The sequence below is a fragment of the Triturus cristatus genome, chromosome 11, assembly GCF_964204655.1.
Source record: "Triturus cristatus chromosome 11, aTriCri1.1, whole genome shotgun sequence".
NCBI lineage: Eukaryota > Metazoa > Chordata > Amphibia > Caudata > Salamandridae > Triturus > Triturus cristatus.
In genome coordinates, this window is record NC_140594.1 from 168,339,749 (window position 1) to 168,359,869 (window position 20,121).

The window sequence follows — 20,121 nt, forward strand, 5'->3', positions numbered from 1 at the left end:
GATTGGCAATGAAAAGGCGCCCGGAGACCTAGTCCAACATAAAAATGAGGGTGAAAAAAATGAGGCACAATACAAAAATAGACGGGGAGACCACCCTAGGGCTGACAGGTCCAACAAGCAGGAGACCGGAAGAGCTAAGCAGCTGTGTTTGGGGGAGAGCTTGTTTCCAGGTTAAAGGATGGTAGACAGCAGCTGCAGCTAACACAGATGAGGAAGTGGCCTCCACTGGAGAGATAGTGGAACAAGAAAAAACAAACAAAAAATATTCCACCCTCTAAGTTCTTCACTCATTCCTCAGGTGACAAACAATGCTCGGAAGGTAAACTGCAAGCGCTGCGAGCAACTTTTGCCATCGGTGATCGCACTCTTTCATGACATCTGCACGCAAAGTCACCTCAGGTGTACGCATATGTACAGGAGGAACCTCTGGAAGTGGGTGTGAGCCGAGGAGGAGGAGAGTGGTACTCTACAAATGTGTACCCAGTAGAAATACTGACTAGCCAGGATGAGGAGGTGAACCTTCATACAAAGATCTTCATTCTATGCTGTATGGAGTGCAAGGTACAGTTCTATGGGCTGCAGTGATAAAAAATAAAGTGATCCAACAGGACAAGATTAAAAAAAAAAAATCCAGTGAGTGGAAAAAAAAGGTTTAAAAGTGGCAGGTTGTCACTGCATTCGGTTAACAAGTTAAAACACATAAAACAACCTAAAAAAGAAGCCCAAGTAAACCGTTTATTTGAGAATCACCCACCCAAAAACTAAACAAAGAGCATGTATCTATTCATTATAAGGCCCTGCATGGGAGCCCACAGGAGGTTGGCACTAGGCCCTGGCCAAACATTTCACCTTGAGGCCAACTCCCTCTGCAGGTAGGATGTAGGGTCAGGGCACAGCAGAGGATGGCTGACCACAGCGTGTTGGGAACATTGCCAAGCCACAGGCCAGGCACTGCAACCATCCCCTGCGGTGCACGGCCGAATGCTGGGTGCCTCAGCCCGGTTAGGTGCAGGGCCTGGCTGCAAGGCAGATGCTGTGGCCAGCCCCCTTGGCTGAGTGCAAGGGGGGTTGGCCATCAACAGCGAGTTGGCACAGACTCTGGCCTCAGGCCAGGAGCTGCAGCCAAAGCCCATTCAGTCATGCACAGTAGAGGGATATTCATCTGTGTTAGGATGGCAACAGTTACACATAGGATCATCAGGAGCTGAATGAACTCTATCATTAAAAAAAATTGAAACCAAGTAATGCATTTGACTTGAAAGCAAAAAACTGCTGTAATCTGGCAGTTCCATAATCGCACCACCCCTTAGTGCTGTGCATAATATTACTCAAGATATCGTTGATTACATCACTTATGACATCACAGATGTCTGTATTTATTAAGCAAAAGAGTTGTTTTATGCAAAAAGGGTTAACAATCAGAGTTAGGGAATAGGTGGACATTTGTGGTGAGTATGAGACAGTGATGGGTTCAGTGAACTTAAGGGATATGCTGGGTGACGTTGGCCAAGGGTGGGGAACATGTATTTTTTGGATTATGTTACATTTGGCCCAATGGAGGCTCAGCTTATGGTTGTGGATTGCAAGTCGTGGGTTTGCTGGTGATACAAGTGGGTTGTAGGTAAGGCTTGTGGGATGTGCACGGCAACCTATGTTGCATCTCTCTCTCTCTTACTTCCTCATCTTCTCCCCTCCTTCTTTCTCGGTCTCTTTCTCCATTTCTCATCCATCTCAATCTTGTTTAATATTCTTTCATCATTTCTCATCTTTTCCCCCTCTACTTTCAATGTTTTCTGTAACGCTCGGTCGTTCTCTTTTCACTTTGCAATCTTATTTTTTTTCTCCCTCTCATTTTAACCTTCTCATTTTCTCTGTCTCTTGCTCGGTCTCTCCCTTACTCTATATATTCTATTGTAGTGTTCTATTTGCTTTTCATTTTGATGGTTTAACTCTTTAAAACTAAATATATTTTCTAAGGTACACATACCATCACCTGCAACTCATAGGCCAGCGACGGTAATGCAAAAGGACTATGGAGTACAAATTCACACAAAAAGCCCCCCCCCCCCTGATAACTTTCCACACCCTTGATGACTGATTTGAAAGCCCTAAGAGAGGGAAGAATGGAAATGTTGGTGGGGGATATCAAGAATTGGTACAGGTTTACAAGGATTACGTGTCTATAAGTCCACACTAGAGATCTGCTGAAAGGTGGCGCAGAACTTTCAAGAATCTGGGGCACGCGACTTGTCTATATTCTCGAAAGAGAATCTGAATCAATGGAGTCCAGTCGTTTTCTATGCCTTGAGTCTGTGTTAAATGGAAAGCGCAATTTTTTCCATGGCAAAGGTCTCATATAGTTTAGGCAGTCACTCCCTAAAATGTGGGACCACCCGATTCCTCCAATGTGATGGTACTTGTATCACAGTGATAGTGGGGATTGTAAGCTATTTTTCCTTGAGGGATCTATGGAAATGCCTGGTTATTGCAAGCCCAGTAACGCAGCCCCTGGGTCCTTTGCGGTGTTCACCCCAAAGGCTAAGTTGATTTACTTTCCAACATGTTTCAGTATCTATATAGCTTATGACATGACCAAAGAAAATGAGTTAAGGTGGCCATTGCTCCACATTCCCTCCAGCATGTGTAAGATCCTGACTTGTCCCAAGTAGCTATTTTAGCTAGAGTGTGGTAGAAGTGGGTGAGAATTTTATAGCACGTCACTGATATTAACAATCTGGGCCGAGGTGCAGGCTTTATCATACAACTGTTACCAAATCTGGAGGAAAATGTTCCCTTTGAGCTCTCTGTCCCACTGTTTCTGTCCAGAAGTCTTCTCAGTTGGGACAGGGCCCAACAAGAATTTGTAGAGATTCAAGATGATTTATTGATCACGAGTTCCATCTTTTAGGAGCGAGTGAGTATCCCCTAGTTTAAGTAATGGGTGCAAGACCCAGAGTTGGACCTATTGAGAGGAACTTTAAAAAAAAACTATCTGACCACTCTGGAACAGGGAGCCCAAGACACATATTCCCACCCACCACCCAAAAATCTTGTATATCCAGAGCTAGAGAGAAGTCTGAACGAAGCACATATGGGGTGAACAAAGAAGGTGTTGAGGTCAACCCCATGCGCAGTCACAATCTCAAACCACCAACGTTGACCTGGTGATGTAAAAAGTCCCCAGGTCCTTAGGGAATGTCTCAACCATGGGACCGTTCAAAGGGGAGCCACAGCTACTAGGTGCACCAGTGCTTGGTGGTCTCCACCTTCTCCCACTCCACCAGGTAATGTAGGTAGGCTGCGCAATAGTAGGTCAAAATGTGTAGCATGGCTAAGTCTCCCTGAGTGAGCAGTTGCCGAAAGAGTGTCCTGTTTGCCATTCTCAGGGCCTTCCCCTGCAAAATGGTTATCATCATCTGCATATTTTTGAACAGCATTCCCGGCACGGTCAACAGTATAGCATGGAACAAATTAAGTATTTTATAAGGTATTTAATATAGTCAACATGCCCAGGAGAAGTATTCTGACAGCCATCCCTGAAAGACCTCTTTAATCTCTTTAAGTCAAGCATAGTTAAGAGCCACTATTCTAGAGTAGATTGACCCAGCTAGATTCCAAGGTAAGCCACTACACCAGCATCCCAGTTCAGAGAGATCAATGGTCTCAAGGAGGCTAACTTGAGCGGAAGTGGGTTAAGAAGTAAGGCTTCAGATTTTGCAATATTTAGTTTAAAGTCAGATACCAATCGGTAACTTTGCAACTCCTCCAGCAGAGGTGACACGGACGCCACTAGATCGACCATGGAAACCATGATGTTGTCTGCAAATACCCTGAAGTTATTATATGTGACCACAACCAACACTACCCCTTTGCTTTTTTCTTAGCCAGAGTATCAAGGGTCAGCACAAAAAGGAGTGGCGAGAGTGGGCAACCATGACTCGCTCCTCTTTCTATCGCTATTGTGGATGAGTTAACCTCATTGACCCAAGTAGAGGCATGTGGGGAGCCATAGCTCAACAGAGCCCATGTGTGGAATTGCAGGCTAAACTTCCACCTGCTTATAACCCGAACCGTAAGAACCAAGTTCACCTTGCCAAACACCTTTTCGGCATCATGCGAGAGTAGAAGGATTTTATGGTGCGTCCTTTGTGCCAGTCCCAAAATACAGCTGAGTTTTTTTTGCGTTGTCTCCGCACTGATGACCGATTATGAAGCACCGGTCCTTACAAAGATCGATCTCTCGATCTCTCTCGATCTCTCTCTCGCTCTAAGACACTGCTATGGCAGTCAGTATTTGGCAAATAAGTACTCATATCTCTAAATTATTCAGTCAAGATCTCTTGCTAAACACATTCTAGAGATAAATTCCGACCACCTTCAGTTCTCAAACATATCACTCTTCAACAATGGGGGCTGCAGTTTTTACCCCAAATGTTTTGCACTGACACACTGAGGGGTCTAATATATGGTCTGGGCGGTGGAAGGAGTTTTGGTGGCCCATAGTTAACAAATTTGTAGATTGGTAGTGGACAATGAAGTGGAGTTTTCCATCTTAGGGTTCCAAGTGACATTGTAGACAACTCAAGCTTCATTCTCCTTATCGATTTCATGTGGCTTGGAACCCATCAGAGGAAAAGAGCCCTGTTATTGGCAACTACCCATCTACTTTTCTATATGTGCTACTAGCTTGTTCATGATTTGCGATTAGCTGCAGTTTTCTTATAGCTATGCGAAGGTGCTTTAGGTTCCCCCATCCCTTTGGAAAGGCCTGCCTCTCTTAGGACAGCTGCAAACTAAGTAGTATCTATTGCACATAGCTTTTGATGTAAATCTCTCAATTGCTAAAGCATGTCTTGATCCCTAAAGCACAGAGCCGTCGGATCCCCCAATTCCCTAAATTAAAAAAACACAACAGCAAAAAAGACCAACATGCATAAATGAGGATACACAAAATGCGGTCCAGTGTACACTCCTGGCTGTTAATTTGTCGTTCCTTTGTCCTAATGATTTATTAGATTATTTTCAGTGGAACCCTTCTACCTAGGTGCTCACACAAGTCTGAAGACAAGGTGACTTTGCAGGGACATTTGAAACCAGTTAAAGTCCAGAGCGCTTCACACCGATTCTCAGTACATCAGCCCCTGCCATTCTGCATTGTACATTTTTATTTTGTTGTGCACCGATGCCCAATGGCTTCTAAGTGAAGAAAATATTCCTTACCAATTCATAATCGTCCACATATTTGTATTTTTTCTCTCTGTAGTAGTTTCTTTTCTTCATGAAGTAGAGGACTATTATATCGCACAAGACGGTGGCCTGGAACAAAGCGAAAAGCTCAACTGAGACCTCAATCATGTAAAACGAGGATGTATGTTTAACAACACCAGGCTCCTGAACACTATGTCCACTCTAAAAAAAAATTCCAGTTTGACACATAGTAAAGATTCAATTCTTAGCACTTACCACCCCAAACAGAGCCAACCCAGAGCCAATGTTGATCATGGTCGGAATGATGTCAAATTTTCCAGCCTATCAGAAAAAGACAGTAACAGATGAGCACCGGACAGGGCATGTTGTAGAATACATCATGGAAACACAAAGTTCTTCCTGATGTGGATCATTTTTCAATTTTAAAAAAATTCCATAAACCTTACCCGGTAAGAAATGCGCTGCATCTCCGATTCCAAGAATGTAGACAGTTTGCTACCTAGAGCATATCAAAAGCAAACTCAGCGGACACCCTGCAGAAATCTTATTGAAAATATGACAGTTATAAACCATATGCCCTTCTCTCAAATTTTGTAATTATTTTCAATTTATTGGGGCATTTATAAGGTGCAAACCTAATCCCAAGGGTCAAGGGAGAACTGGGTATAGCACCATCATAGGTTTCCTACGCGTGAGGATACAAAGACGTGCATACACGCTTACATTCATCCAGCACAGAAGTTAAGAATAGGTATTTTATATTTATAGGAAATCTACCTCTCTTGCCACCGCAAATGTTATTGATTCAGTTGTGATGCGCATTACATGGGCCAAACACAACAAGGTGAGGCAAACCTTCACAAATAGACCAACTGTGGTGCTGATCTAGCGGGTGAGGCGCTTCCTAACGGATGCTTAAGCAGTGGTTTGCTCTCAAATGAAGAGAGCAGGAACTATAATATGGGGACCAATATGAAAAATTGGTGGTCCCCACAGGAACGAGAGATAAACTTGCTAACCTATATGAAAAAACACCTTTGCCACACAGCAGCCTGGTAGGTGTGTGAATGTATATGAATAGGGTAGTTTCATCACCACTCTACCTTACAGAAGATTATGCTTTGTGGGTCTCCAGCTTTACCCTTGAGCCTGCTCGAGGCACACAACTTTTCCTGGAGATCAGAAAATGGACAGTGACTAGACCGCAGGGTGGGACACGACACACTGCTCCAGAAGCATCTGGTCAGAAGACATATGCTCATACTGTGGCCACCAGAACAACACCGGTCCCTTCTTTTGTGGGATCGCATTAAAGGATCCTGCCAAGCTCAGCCCACTTCCTCATAAGACTGCAAGGGTTAGACAGGGCCAGAGTTCACTAGGGTACTATGGGCCAAGTGAACACTTACAGGCTTGGGGAGTGCACGCTCGGCCTCTTGAATTGCAGGTCCTGAGGACTATACTATTGGGCGGTGCTGTAGATTGAGCTTCGGTGCCCAGGCAAGTGTCCCTAGCGCATTGGGGACACTTCTGAGAGTCTCCATGCCAGGTCATTCCAGGTTACTCAGGTACTTGATGTGAGTGAGTCTTTATCGAAGTCACTGCGATTCAATGTAATTGTGAGCTTTTCTATACTGCAGGCTTTCTTGTGGATAACACAGACATGTGGGTATTTAATTTAGTACTTTTTTTTTTTTACAGCAATACCTTTAGCAATACCATGAGGTGGCTTGCATTCTGGCGATGTTAACCTACTAAAATCCAATCTGCATGTCAAAGCTTCTCTCCAGGTACCGAGGTACAAAGCTTGGAGGTCGGTTACATGACGTTCCTGGTGGAAACTGCCATGATTCAGGAAGGTGCAACCCCAGGAGTGGTGATCATAGCTTCTGGCCTACCGACTGACATCCAGGAGTGGACTTTTTTGGGAAGGGGGTATTGGCGAATTGCAGTTCTGACTTTGAGAAGCAGCAGAGTGCCGAAGAGAGTGAGAAGGGTGGGTTATAGCTTCTATTACCCCTTGGTAGCTTCTATTACCCTTGGTAGCTTCTGTTACCCTGTGACTGTGAAAGGAGTGTGGCCCATATTCATCTATATTATTTTGGGAAGTTGACAGGTCTAGATCTGCACATATATATGAGGTGGATGCAAAAGAGGGAGCAGAAGGAGGAAAGGCATGAGGCGAGATGTGGGTAGGTGGGAGTTTAAGGTCTAGACGAAGAGGCATAGGTGGAAGGGAATATTTCTAAAAACCTCCGGCGATTGCGCTTGTCCTAGCAAAGTTTCCACCCACCGTCTGACACGTCTCACTGTTTGTTGTGCAGAAGGTGTGGCAGAGAAAGAACCTTGCACCTACCGTTCCAAAAACGAGGACATCAAAGCGAATTCCATATGCTTTTATCAGCGTCCTCGATTCCTGGCCAAAGGCGTCTTTATAGTACTTTGCAAACCTAAAAAACATGAATGGCAGGATGAGCTTTGAGACTGGCTTTTTTTTTTAATGAAAAATGCACACATTTCTCTAAAGAAATGCAGGCACTTGAAAAGGGTAGCTTCTTTTTTAATATGCAGAAGGGCATAACTTGGCAGCAAGGGCAAAATTGATTACCTGATGAACGTATGGAGGAGTAAATTATGCTGCAAGATAATAGGGCTACTTATGAGTAGCGAGTCATTGAGGGATCATGAGAAAATTTAACTTATGGGTATTTGAATGGATATATTAAGCAGGGGAAGGGAAAGATAATGGATGGGTGGAAGGGCTGATGAGACTAGTGGAAGGGTTAATGGGGACACTGGAATGGTTGAAGGGGCCAATGAAATGATTAATGGGGTCACCGGAAATGTTAACAGCATCTCTAGATGGGTTAATTGAGTCACTTGAAGGGTTAATGGTGAATCAGACCCCATTTGAAAGCCACAGGTCAGACAGGCACTACGGGTCTCCAGGTTTAGAGGTTGAGGTATTTTCCGACTGGGGACTGTCCTACGATGGCCCTGCACTCGGCCAAATACAAACTTTACGCACTTGAGTCTGAGAGTAGCGAGGGCGAGTAGTCATAGGCTTCTTAGGGAGGAAGTCAAGAGCTCAGAACTCAACAATCAACCACAGGCAGAACTACATACTACACAAGCAATTGAACACGACATACATTGTTAAAAACTAAGTAGTGTTATAAACAGTGAGGTGCTTCACGCCCGCCCTTATGTATAACCCTGTAGTCTCCATCATTCTCAACATGGGTCAAATACACTTACAGGTCCAATGTGCAACTCAGTTCAAGATCTTTTTACTCCTCCTTCAAAAAGTCTTAGCATGCACGGCACATTCGTCTGTGCATGTTTAGTCTCTTGTACCCTGTGCTGGCCAAGCCCAGAGTTTTACCTGCTGATTATTATTGTAGCAGTTCGGGGTGTGTGGTGAATGCAGTCGGAGTTACCGCCCCCACAGCAGCTGCTCCTCTCTTGAACGTGCCATGCCAGCACCGTCACTCTAGACGACGTTTGCTGAGTCGCTCAGTGAGGCAGATCTGCACTCGTCCTCAGTGGCAGAGGACTTTCAGGCTAACTGCCGGCAGGAGTTCTGAAGTGGCAATTGTGGCCTCCAGGTCGTATCCCTTGCCGTCATGTGTTTGTGGCAGTTGTGGCCTTCTGGCTGATCAGGACTTCGCACTTGCAGGGACGTGGTTTTCACTCAGTTTTGGAAGCAGCAGCACAGGTATATTAAGACAGCGGCAAACTGCCAGTTGATTTGGGACACATGTTCTGGTACAGCCTTATGCAGCTCACATGGAAACTTCACAAAAAGACTGACCGAACCTCACCACAACATGGCTCACAGTCAGCATTCGCTGGGCACTTCTTGTGCGGAGATTCTCTTTTAGGCTTCTAGGCACTTCAGGCAGACCTGCAGCTTCTCTAGCAGAAAGTACAGGCTTCAGGTGATTTTCTTTCACCTCTGGGAGACTGGCTGTCAGGCAAACACCAGCCTTGATTGCAAAGCAGCTCTTAGAGTACTCTGGAGAACACTCCATTCCTTGGTCAAGAGGAATTTTAGAGTGGAACAAAGTGGATTCTTCTTTTATACACATTTTCCATGAAGACAATGTGGAGCCCCCATCTCAGGCATCAGAACTGGTTTTGGCTGGTTCTCTTTCAATTGTGCTTCTTAGACTACTCTCCAGACACAGCCTTTATGCAAAGTGATGGCTCCAAGAGCAGCTAGCAATGAGCCTGGCTCCAAAAAAGAGTATCCAAAATACGGGCACAATGATGTTTGAGATCTCTGCACCCAGTTGTCATTAGCTTTCGGGAAACAATCAAGGACAGACAAAAAGGCACAGACCATATCTAGAAACGTCCTGAAGTTGAACAAAAGAAACAGCAGTCCCACCCCTTACCCGCACAATCTACCAAATGGTTGTGCTTATGAAGAACTAATCAGCTGCCCTTTCCTAACAAGGTCTTCAATAAATATTGAAAGGTAGACCCCTTCTTTATCCTCCCACACTTCAGTGCCTGGAGTTTCCACCTTCCAGCTATAGGAATGTGAGCAACACCCAAACACTGCAAACAGAATAATATTACTATACACGTGCTAAACATTGCAGCTCTAAGTGTGTTCTGATGGCAGGAGATGCCTGTGGAAAAAATAACTTTAGTACTCACTCATAATATTTTATTACAAGCAAGTAGTAACATCACAGAGCTTCTGCTTCTAGGATCTGCAGGGCTTAAAGGCTCTCTGACAGACTCCTCCATAGCTTCGTCAGCTGGAAGGATCTCTTACAGCATCAAATGGTTCTCCAGGTGGCACTTGCCTGCCCCGCCTACAGCTACGTCTTAACTGCTGGAGGAGCTCCATCCCCTAATGGCCATGAAGCTTTCTCTGTTGCCTTCCCCGGGGGTAGGAGGGACCTTCATCTATTTCCACCACCTGTGGATCACCTGCAACTTCTGCTGCTTGCCCACCCAGAGCACCTAAAACAAACACAAGACTGCAAGTAAATCCATACTGAAGGTTGCACTGCTCTCAGGTAGTCAGTCCCTGGTTGGGGATAAGCAGTGAACCCAGTCTCCTTTTTCAGTGCATTCTGGAATTTGTAGTCCTTTTTGTTTTTTTTTTAAAGACAAAACAAAAGTACCAAACTTCAAAGCAAAGATGACTGGAATAAATACTCACGTCTGACTTGGGAGATCACAAGCGCTTTCCTTGGGTAAAAATACAACTTAATATGAAGGAATAGTTCACGTCTGACTTGGGAGATCACAAACGCTTTCCTTGGGTAAAAATACAACTTAATATGAAGGAATAGTTCACGTCTGACTTGGGAGATCACAAACGCTTTCCTTGGGTAAAAATACAACTTAATATGAAGGAATAGTTCACGTCTGACTTGGGAGATCACAAACGCTTTCCTTGGGTAAAAATACAACTTAATATGAAGGAATAGTTCACGTCTGACTTGGGAGATCACAAGCGCTTTCCTTGGGTAAAAATACAACTTAATATGAAGGAATAGTATAACCCCACCGGCACATTTAACAGAATATTACAAGTCACCTTGGAGATCTGTGACCTAAAAGAACAGGGCCTCAAGTCTTTATTTGTGCACAGAACTAGTGGACTTGCAATATATTTACAAAGTACAGCAGGGGATACATTATCCCAAATATTATGTCATAACTAGTGCAATGACTTGGATGTCCAATGACCTTAAATATATGCCAAGCCAAAATAGAGCATTTTGAAATAAGGCTGTGATGGAAGCCTACTGTCTTTTATATTAACTACAGGTGCTTTATCCAACATGCTAAAAAATGCCTACTTTCTGGAGTGTGCATGGTACGCCGTTACCGGCAGCTGATCCAGATGGCTTTATAGTTGGTATTTATTGGCATCCCTGCCAGCTCATACAGCAGCATTGGCCGATATCACAAGGTGTGCACAGGTAGCTCGTCTAGATAGCTTTGTAAGTGGTGTTTATTGATGGCATTTATATTGAAACAAGTGGAATGGGGTTGGTGCTTTGGGCCACGTTTGCCCAGCCTTCCATGAGGTTTCGGAGTATATATGAAAATCAGACCTGCCAACTCACACGTTATCATTGGCGGATATCACAAAGTGAGCTGAAAACCACTGCAGAGAGTGGGTTTCCAGTTTGTGTGTGGAGGGTCTGTGCACCAGACGTCGATGTGGGGTTTTGCTCCCTCCCCAGACTACAGGCAGTAGCCTCAGGAGCAATTTTTATTTATTATGCAGGGAGCCTGGGAGGGGCTGCTGATGCAATACTGCCAAGCTCCAAGGCATACCCTCTGTATGACCCCACCCCTTCATGGTTGGCCAGGAGGTGATGGACTCAACGATCCACCCCATTGCAGATCATGTCCCTACAAAGTCCCATCCCTCTTCTCTCACAATAGAACATTTTCAAAGATGGCAAGTCAAGAAAATAAAATACACGAAAGTTGATGAGAGGAATGCTTGTAACTTGTCTAACCACTGGCAATTGCCTGGAGGAGCATCCCAATCCATCGTTCTTTTGCTCACCATGCCACCTCAGTTTGGACTCAGACATATGCAAATCAGCCTTGACCCTGCGTCTCATGAGAACAGTCCAGCCCAAAGTGGCAGGCTAGCAGTGGCGGCTAGCATGTTCTAAGGGAGGGACATAAAAAAAAACATCAAAACAACTTACTTGTGCGCATGACGTGATGTCTTCCTCCTCCTAGATGATCTTCTCTCCTCGAGGCAGGCAGACAGGCTCCAAACTGCCTTCATCAATCCTTGCGCTGTTCTCACCAACATGAGAGCAGTGCTAGGATTGGTGGAAGCAGCCTCTCTCTGTGCTCCACAGCGCTCTGGAGGCTTTGGCTTTTTCTAACTCGGCTAGCTGGGTTAGAAAGGTTTAAAGTGCGAATGTGTGGCTGGCCGTCGCCTGCCAAAAAGACATGCGCACTTTAAACTGAAAGTGCCCTGCTCTCTCTGCTGCTGTCATTCAGCAGTAGCCCCGCCCCTGTCCAGACGCTCCGTTCAGTACGGGGCAAAGAAAAATAAAATGGTAATGAATTAACTTCATTATCATTATATTGTTCTCTCTGGTGACATTTCAGTGGGGTGGCGCTCCTCTGCTCAAAGGGTCGAGCCGCCCCTGCATGCCAGTTCCTCACCGAAAAATATTCAGTCTTCCTAACTAGGACAGAAAAGTCAATGGAAAACAATGCATGATGCAGACTTGTACACTCCAAGCCACCTACAGGTATTACCTGAAATTATATCCAGGCGATACATTATGGCGCGAGTCTCTGTTGTCAAGACGACGGAATGTATACTTTGGGACACAATGGGTTGCTTTGCGGTCAAGATTACAGTCCCAGTTAATCTGTATAGCCATGACACCACCCTAGAAAGCGAGGACAAATGAAAAAATAATCAGTGATCCAAAGAGGTAGTTCAAGCCCGATTTCCAAATTCAGGCCAATTAAATTTCTATAAAACACTTTCCTTCAGAAAAAAAAAGCTTTACCAAGCAAACCTCGGTGAGATGGTCAACATCTGAGCATTGAGTGCAGTTTTTAGCATACAAGATGGCAGGGTACAGAGAATGACCACCAACCAAAGATAAGTGCCTGTTTTAGGCACAGGAAAAGGGGTAGATTTGAGGGTAAGCACCTAATATTTAGTCCTGTTTTGCTGCTGCAGCTGAGAACATGCTCCAGGGTACTATGGAAGGCGTTGAAATAAGTATTTTCAGTGCCAATCATTTGTACTTTTGTATGGTGAAATGATTTTCAATCATACACAGACTAGGTATCATACTGGCGACTGCACTGCAAGCTTCCCTCACACAATGTCTAAATGAGGTCATTGCTTCTGCTCATCTTACAGTCAACATTTGACACTTGCTCCAACATGTCTCAAGAGTTTGTCAAGGAGGAAGCAGGCACAAAAGGCATGGGGTGCGGTGGGCACAAGGAGGCATGGGGTGCGGTGGGCACAAGGGGGTGGGGGACAGGCACCAGGCCAAGGAAGTGCAGAAACAAATAAAGAGGAAGGGGCAGAGGGGCGAAGGATGCGGGAAGGCAAGGAGGCACAATGAATAAGGAGAACATGCAGTTATAAAGGCAGGTGAGTACAACGGGCATGAAGGAGGTGACAAGGTGAATGAAAGGGGGGGCAGAAGTGACTAGGGATAGGTGGAGCACAGCACACGCATGGCAGGGAGCCAAAGGCAGTACAGTTAATGAAGAATCAACTTAAGAAATGCTCCAGTGAATGAGGATTTTGATGCAGAGAACCACAGATCAGCAGCCCCAGGAGAAGAGCACGAGTACCATGGTGGGCCTACACGTGTCGACAGCTAGTGTGGAGGGAGCCACAGAGGAGAGACGGGGCAGGTAGGTGGTGCAACACTGTCACCAGGAGGTGAGCTAGGTGGCCCAAGAAGCACCACAGATCAGATGTGTCAAAGGCAGATGTTAGGTCCAACCACAGCACTGCGTGCGCCCATCGTGCACCAGCAGACCGGGATTGAAGTCGTAGTGCTCATAAAGGAGGAACATCATTGTGGTCCTGCACATGTCGTCAGCCGGTGCCGCACTGATGAAGAGAATCTGGTCAGACTGCTAAGCAGCAGGACAGACCTTCTACATAGGAGGACCTTGAGCATCGTCGAGACCTCGAGTGTTGTTGCTCCTTGGGTTAAAAAAGACAAAGAAAAACAGCTACTGTTCTGCACATGTCAACTCTTGCTGGAGCAGAAGGGGTAGTGCATGTCGAGGCGTCTGTGGCGCTGCCAGCTGTGGCATCACTGCCACCTGCACTAAATGGAAAACAACTACTTTACTTTTGTGAGCATGGATGGAGATCAAAACCTTCCAAGTTGGCAAAGCATACCAGTACAAGTGTGATAGGAACGGGCACGTTCACTGCCCAAGCGCTGTGATGAAAGCAAGCATTTGGCAACTCCGGCATACGTGAGGCATCCCAGTACTTGCTGCCAAGCTGCCCATTTCTTGAAACATACACTCCAAGCGTTTATCTATAGTGGCAAAAGTAATAGGCACTAGCCCGTTATCTCAGAATGTCATTCTGGGAAGAATAGAGAAGCCCACAAAGATCACTCTTCTATACATACATGATAACAAATGGGGCTGCTATCAGCAAAGATTCCAGGGTTGTTTTCAGGTCTCCATCTTGTCTTGCTGAAGGCTTTGTGCAGCCACCACTGGCACTAGCCAGGCTGCTCCTTCTGCAGAAACGTTGCCTTATTACTGCCACAAAACACCATTTAGACTACTGCAAAACCGGGGAGTTAAGGGTATAACGGCCATGCAGAGTGTGGGGTTCATTGGTTGGATGCAACATCGAGACATGCATGAATTTGATGCACACTAACCTTTTAAATGCTGGGGCAGGCTGAAAAACTCTGTGTTGCAACCTGTAATTCAAACATATCTGGCTAAACTGGACTTGTACTCTTGGACAAGTCACTGGAACTGCAGATTTATCGAAAAATGACACCTCCCAGTTGCAATATATTTTAGTGATCTGGCCAAGGGTTTACAGCATGTACATGTACAAAAGTGAGGAAAATGTTAACTTCAAATGTTGGGTGTCAACAATATCCTTTCATATCAAGGTTAAACTCTACAGGCAGAAGAATAAAATATAATGCCTTTTCAGCCACGCACCATATAGTTAAACTCCTTCAGGGAGGTGTTTCCAAATAATTTAAACAAACTCTACCTTTGTCTTAGTGACCAATGTCCATGCAAACCAACTAAATTACCTTTTTGCCGAGTGACCAATGTCCATGCAAACCAATGAATCTCCCTTTGGCAAAGCGACTAATGTACATGCAAAACAATTAGAACTTTTTGGGAGTGGGGGCAAAAAACAAAGGCAAACGGTAACATCAAGAAAGAGAACTCTACCTCACTGGTAGAGGTGTGGCTCAGTGACTTGGTTGTTTGTCTTAGAACTTGGAAACCAGGGATCCAATCCAAACTTTGGCACTTTACCAAAATCAACCAATTCTAAGTGAGTTCCTTCAACTCCTAGTGCCTACACTGTAAATGTGTATTGTACATTTTTAAAACACGACTGTATTGAACTGCCCCAAACAACCTGGCTTTTGTAATTTTGTTTCGACCGGACCCCGCACGTGACAATATTCTATGTACGGCTCCTCACGTTAAAGGTGCCCCAGTTAACTTATTTACTTGATCTGTATGGCTGTTCTTTGGAGCCAGATTCATGCTATTCCAAATGCTAAAAGTCCCCACAGTTAGGTTTCATTCAGACTGAACAACTTTACTCTAAAGTTAAACCCTTTTCTGTCCTGCACAAATCCTAAACATTGAGCAAGAAGAACTTGCTTAACTATCAATGCAAACATTTGTTGGCAAAATGAGAAAGCATGAATACTTTTGAAGACCAACCTGAATGGCCATCTCTTGGAAGTCCTGTTGAGAGTCTTTCACGATCTGTCCAAGCCGAAATATGGGGCAGAAAGGATCCGTGTTCCGACTATACTCGCAATTTTTTAGGTGGCCAGCAGTTATATTGGGCAAAATGTTTCGCCTACAAAAGAAGAGAGGGTGACATTGTTTACTATGCTTAGGTTGAAGGCCTCAGGACAGGAAGGAGCCATACGGCATTACCCTATTTCGGGGCTTAACAGAGCTGACATAACACGGCTGGCTACTGAGAATACATTAGGTGTTTTAAGTGAATACATCATAACTTACAAGAGGACTGCTCAGTAAAAAAAACAATTGGCAGTGGTACAGCAAGAGAGGAAGTGTTGGTGGTAGGTTGAAGGTTTGGTCTAGTATTTCAACAATCTAATTTATATGAGCCTCTTAGACTAAGTTTGGCGGTCCCTTTCTCTTCCAAGCAAGTATAATTCTAATTTAAATGATAAAATATGTGTGATATATTAGACTATCATCTTACTTAAAGTGTACCCGTTTTAATCCAGTTTCCAGCTGGCAATAGCACATATAGAAAAAAACACAGAACAAGGCTAATCGCCAACAGCAGGTTATGTCTGTAAAACCTCAAAAATGCCATTAAAAAAATCAAAACCAACTTCAACAGTAACTTAAAATTTCAGAAAAACATGTTACTTAGGTGTTCTGAATCTACACCCACTGCCAGAAAGGAACACTTAATAGCAAAGTTACAGCAAGATGAGGTGATAAGCAGGACACAAGGCTCAGACCTCCAGCTTCATGTGGTCATATGAAATACCAACTCTAAAGTAGATTTTCTTTACTTAAACATCTCATCTCCTGCTGAAGAGAGGTCATGAATCGTGTCCAAGTATCCATTGCTTCAGGCAAGGGGAAACTGGCGAATAATTGAAACTTGACATTACATTTTTCCTGAAAAAATACTGTTTTTCAAAATTTCTTCCAACAGGAATATTAATGACTGGAGAATATGAATTTCTGCATGAAATAATTCATAATTGTTAATACATTATACTATGCGAGGATTATGAATTGAAAATAAACACATACATTAATGAAACTAACAACAATATTAATTACATTAATTAAAAACAAAAACATTGCGGGGGAGGAGCTTAGCGCTTGACCAAGATGGCCGCGTGAGCCTTGAGCTCCCGCTACCCTCGCGCCCTCCGGCACTCATCCTGCCCTAAATCCTGATTTTCATGCACGGAATCCTGCAGATGAGTCACAGCTGGGGAGATTGACGTTGTCCGGGCCAAGATCGCCCACCGGGGACCGAAGTTGTGCACGGCGGAAGATTGCGGCCTAACTCCGAAAGATGCCAGGGGCTTGCGTTGGCAGGATGCCCGGCCACTAATTGAACAACAGCGGCCTTGGGAGGTGTGAACTGACGGACGGATGCCGTGGCACTTTCACTTTTGCTTTCTCGCCCTTTGTTTGCTCCGGGTTGGGAGTGCGTCATACAGATCCTCTGTTGTCTGGAAGACCTCCACCCGGTCCTGACTGGCTGTTGAAGACCTAGTCGTACCTGTCTCCTCTACCTGAGTGAGGGACGTCCTCTTGCGACTGACCGTCCTGCTGTCCGAGATGTCGACCAAATCGGAGGCAGACAGGTCGAAGTCTAAGACTACCAGGCGGGGAGGCTATATCCAATCCAACAATATGGATCGCTATGCCCAGCAGAAGGAGTCGCCTGGTGGATCGGGACAGTCGCGGGAAGCACAGAAGGCCGATTCATCCCCAGCCTCGGAGTTATCATTGCAGGATATCAAGGGGGCGATAGATGGGATGCAATCTTCGATTGGGCGACAGTTCGAGACCCTGGCGCACAAGGTGGACATGATTTTGGTCGATGTCAACTTGATTCGCGCGGACCTGGGAAAAACCAATGAGCGGGTCAAGTCCCTGGACCTCAAGACTACTGGCCTCGCGGACGATGTCTTGGAACTCCAGGCTGAGGTCCGCAAGCTACGAACCGCGAATGACCTCTCCGCTCGCCGGCTCGAGGACTTTGAAGGTCGGGCCCGGCGCAATAATGTGCGCATTATTGGGGTCCCGGAAACTTCGGAGGAGCTCTCCGTGGACCTCCTCGTCGAGGACCTGGTGGTGAATCATCTTGCGCCAAAGGGCCTCGGCAAGTTTTTCGCGGTGGAGCGGGCTCACCGAGTGCCTGGCGGACGGCCTAGGGTGGGAGCCCCCCCGCGGCCGATTGTCGCCCGGATCTTCCACTTTCGAGATCGGGACGCTATCCTGCAAGCATCGAGGGTGACAGGCCTTTTCAAAATGCCTCTGTGAGCTTTTACCCTGATTTCACCCAGATGGTGCAGAAACAGAGGCAAAGTTTCCTGGGGGTGAAGCGGCGGCTTAGGGATATGGACCTGAAGTATGCCATGCTTTTCCCCGCTAAGCTGCGTGTGGTATATGAGGATCGGACTTTCTTCTTCGAATCGCCGGACATGGCAGGGGACTGGCTGGATGCACTCCCTCGGCGACAGCCCGGCCGGGACAGCGTGGATGGGGTGGAAGGCGACCGGGATGGACAGAAGCGATACCTTCGGTGCTGGCCTGCTTCGATTCGGCCCTGGACAGTGACTCGCACCTTATTGCAGTAATGGGAGGGCAGCGGGGGGAAGATAGGGGCTCTTTCCTCCCTTGGGGTGCTTTTTGTAGATTTGTTTTTGGTAGGGCGACAGGCACACTGCAAGTTGGGGGGGCTTAGTAAGCTGACGCAGGGGTGCAGGGTGGGGGGGGGGGGGTTTCAGGATGTTGGGGTTGTTGTTTGGGGTTGTTTTTTCTTGCAAGGCGTAGCAATGACTGTCAGAATTGTCCGATTGTGGTTCTCTGAGGGGGGGGGGGGGGGGGCGAGGTCTCTTTGTGTACAGGGATGGGGGATAGGGGCTTAAACGTACTCAGCTGGAATGTTAATGGCTTAGGGGACCGTATAAAACGGGGGATAGTCCTGCAATTTTTTAAACGGACCTCGCCAGATGTGGTCCTCCTGCAGGAGACCCACCTTATAGGGAATATGTGTTATGCACTTAACAGAAAGGGCTACAAATTCATTGCTCACTCGGGGTTTTCCTCGGGATACAGGGGTGCGGGCATACTTGTCAGAGCTTCCCTACCATTTGAGGTTGACTCCACCATTGCTGATGATAGGGGGCGCTTTGTGGCCGTGTCGGGGAGGTGGGAGGGCAGAACGTTGGTTTTGGTTTCTGTTTATGTCCCTCCTGCCTTGCAGGCCTCCACGTTTGCTGATCTGGGCAAGGCCTTGTTGGAACTCCCCGAAGGGATGCTAGTGGTGGGAGGGGACTTCAATGCGGTTGGTTCTGGAATGCTAGATAGGTACCCGCCCAGAGACACCGGGGGGGCTCAGAAGTGGCTTCCCGACTTTGATACTTTTGGCCTGGTAGATTGTTGGAGGCTGCGCCACCCCACTCAGCGACAATACACCTTCCACTCCGGGGCCCACGGGAGTCTCTCCCGGATTGATTATCTGCTCACTCTGGCGGCACACGCCTCTTTGGTAACTGAGGTTAGGCACATGGCACGGGGCATATCAGATCATTCACCGGTGTGGGCACGTCTGGACATAGGCCGGGTGGCGGGGGGCAGGGTGGCTCCCGTTAACCCCTGGTACTTTCGGGACCCCAAGCTGCGCAGCGCGTTGCTGAAGACAGTTGACCACTATTTTCGAGAAAACCAGGGCTCAGTTGACTCCGCGGTGTCCTTGTGGGAAGCTTCTAAGGCTGTACTGAGAGGAGACGCCTTGTCCCTGGTAGTGGCCGCCAAGCGGCGGAGAGACGCCGAGGTGATACAAGTGGAGGACGAGATAGCGGCTTTAGAGTTGGCCTTGGAAGGGGATGTTGAGACGTCCACGCTGCACAATTTGAGCCTGAAGCAATTGGAGTATAGGGATCTGGTGACAAATGCCGCCAAGACCCTTCACAGGGAGCAGCAGGGGCGGTTGTATGAGGTTGGTGATAAGGCCGGGAAATTGCTGGCATGGCTGGACAAAAAGGAGCGTGTTAATCGTGTGGTGCCGGAGTTGTTGACGGATGGGGGAGAGGTTGTCACTGATCCCGACGGTATAGTCCGGTGTTTCTCAGACTATTTTCGTATGGTATACGCCTCGGTCTCAGATAGATCGACTGAGGACTCGTGTGATCTTCTGCGTGACATCGCTCTGCCCTGCCTTTCCGCCATTGATAGGAAGGACCTCGATGGTGATATCACTGTAGACGAAGTGGCAGGGGCTATCAGTGCGTTGCGCTCCGGCAAGGCTTCGGGCCCAAATGGTCTGCCGATAGAGCTGTACAAGCTTTGTCCGGATAAGTTTGCTCCTCACTTGACCGCCATGTTCGTGGAGGCGCGGAGGAACGGGTTTCTTCCGCTCGATCAACGGCTGGCGACGATCGTGGTAATACATAA

General features: G+C 46.5%; 1 protein-coding gene across 2 annotated transcripts in view; it reads right to left on the reverse strand.

The window, feature by feature from the left end:
- P2RX4 (purinergic receptor P2X 4) overlaps positions 1–20,121 on the reverse strand; it is a 201,456-nt gene that overhangs the window by 26,265 nt on the left and 155,070 nt on the right. The window contains exons 7-12 of one of the 2 annotated variants that reach the window (XR_014970670.1): positions 15,652–15,793; positions 12,475–12,611; positions 7,561–7,658; positions 5,655–5,703; positions 5,464–5,529; positions 5,221–5,316 (exon numbers count right to left, since the gene is read on the reverse strand). Coding sequence is in view for 1 of the 2 variants with exons in the window: in XM_085634577.1 (XP_085490703.1) it covers positions 5,221–5,316; positions 5,464–5,529; positions 7,565–7,658; positions 12,475–12,611; positions 15,652–15,793 (535 nt within the window). In the remaining variant the exon portion in view is untranslated. The remainder of the gene's footprint in view (positions 1–5,220; positions 5,317–5,463; positions 5,530–5,654; positions 5,704–7,560; positions 7,659–12,474; positions 12,612–15,651; positions 15,794–20,121) is intronic. The other variant, XM_085634577.1, reaches the window with a different exon arrangement.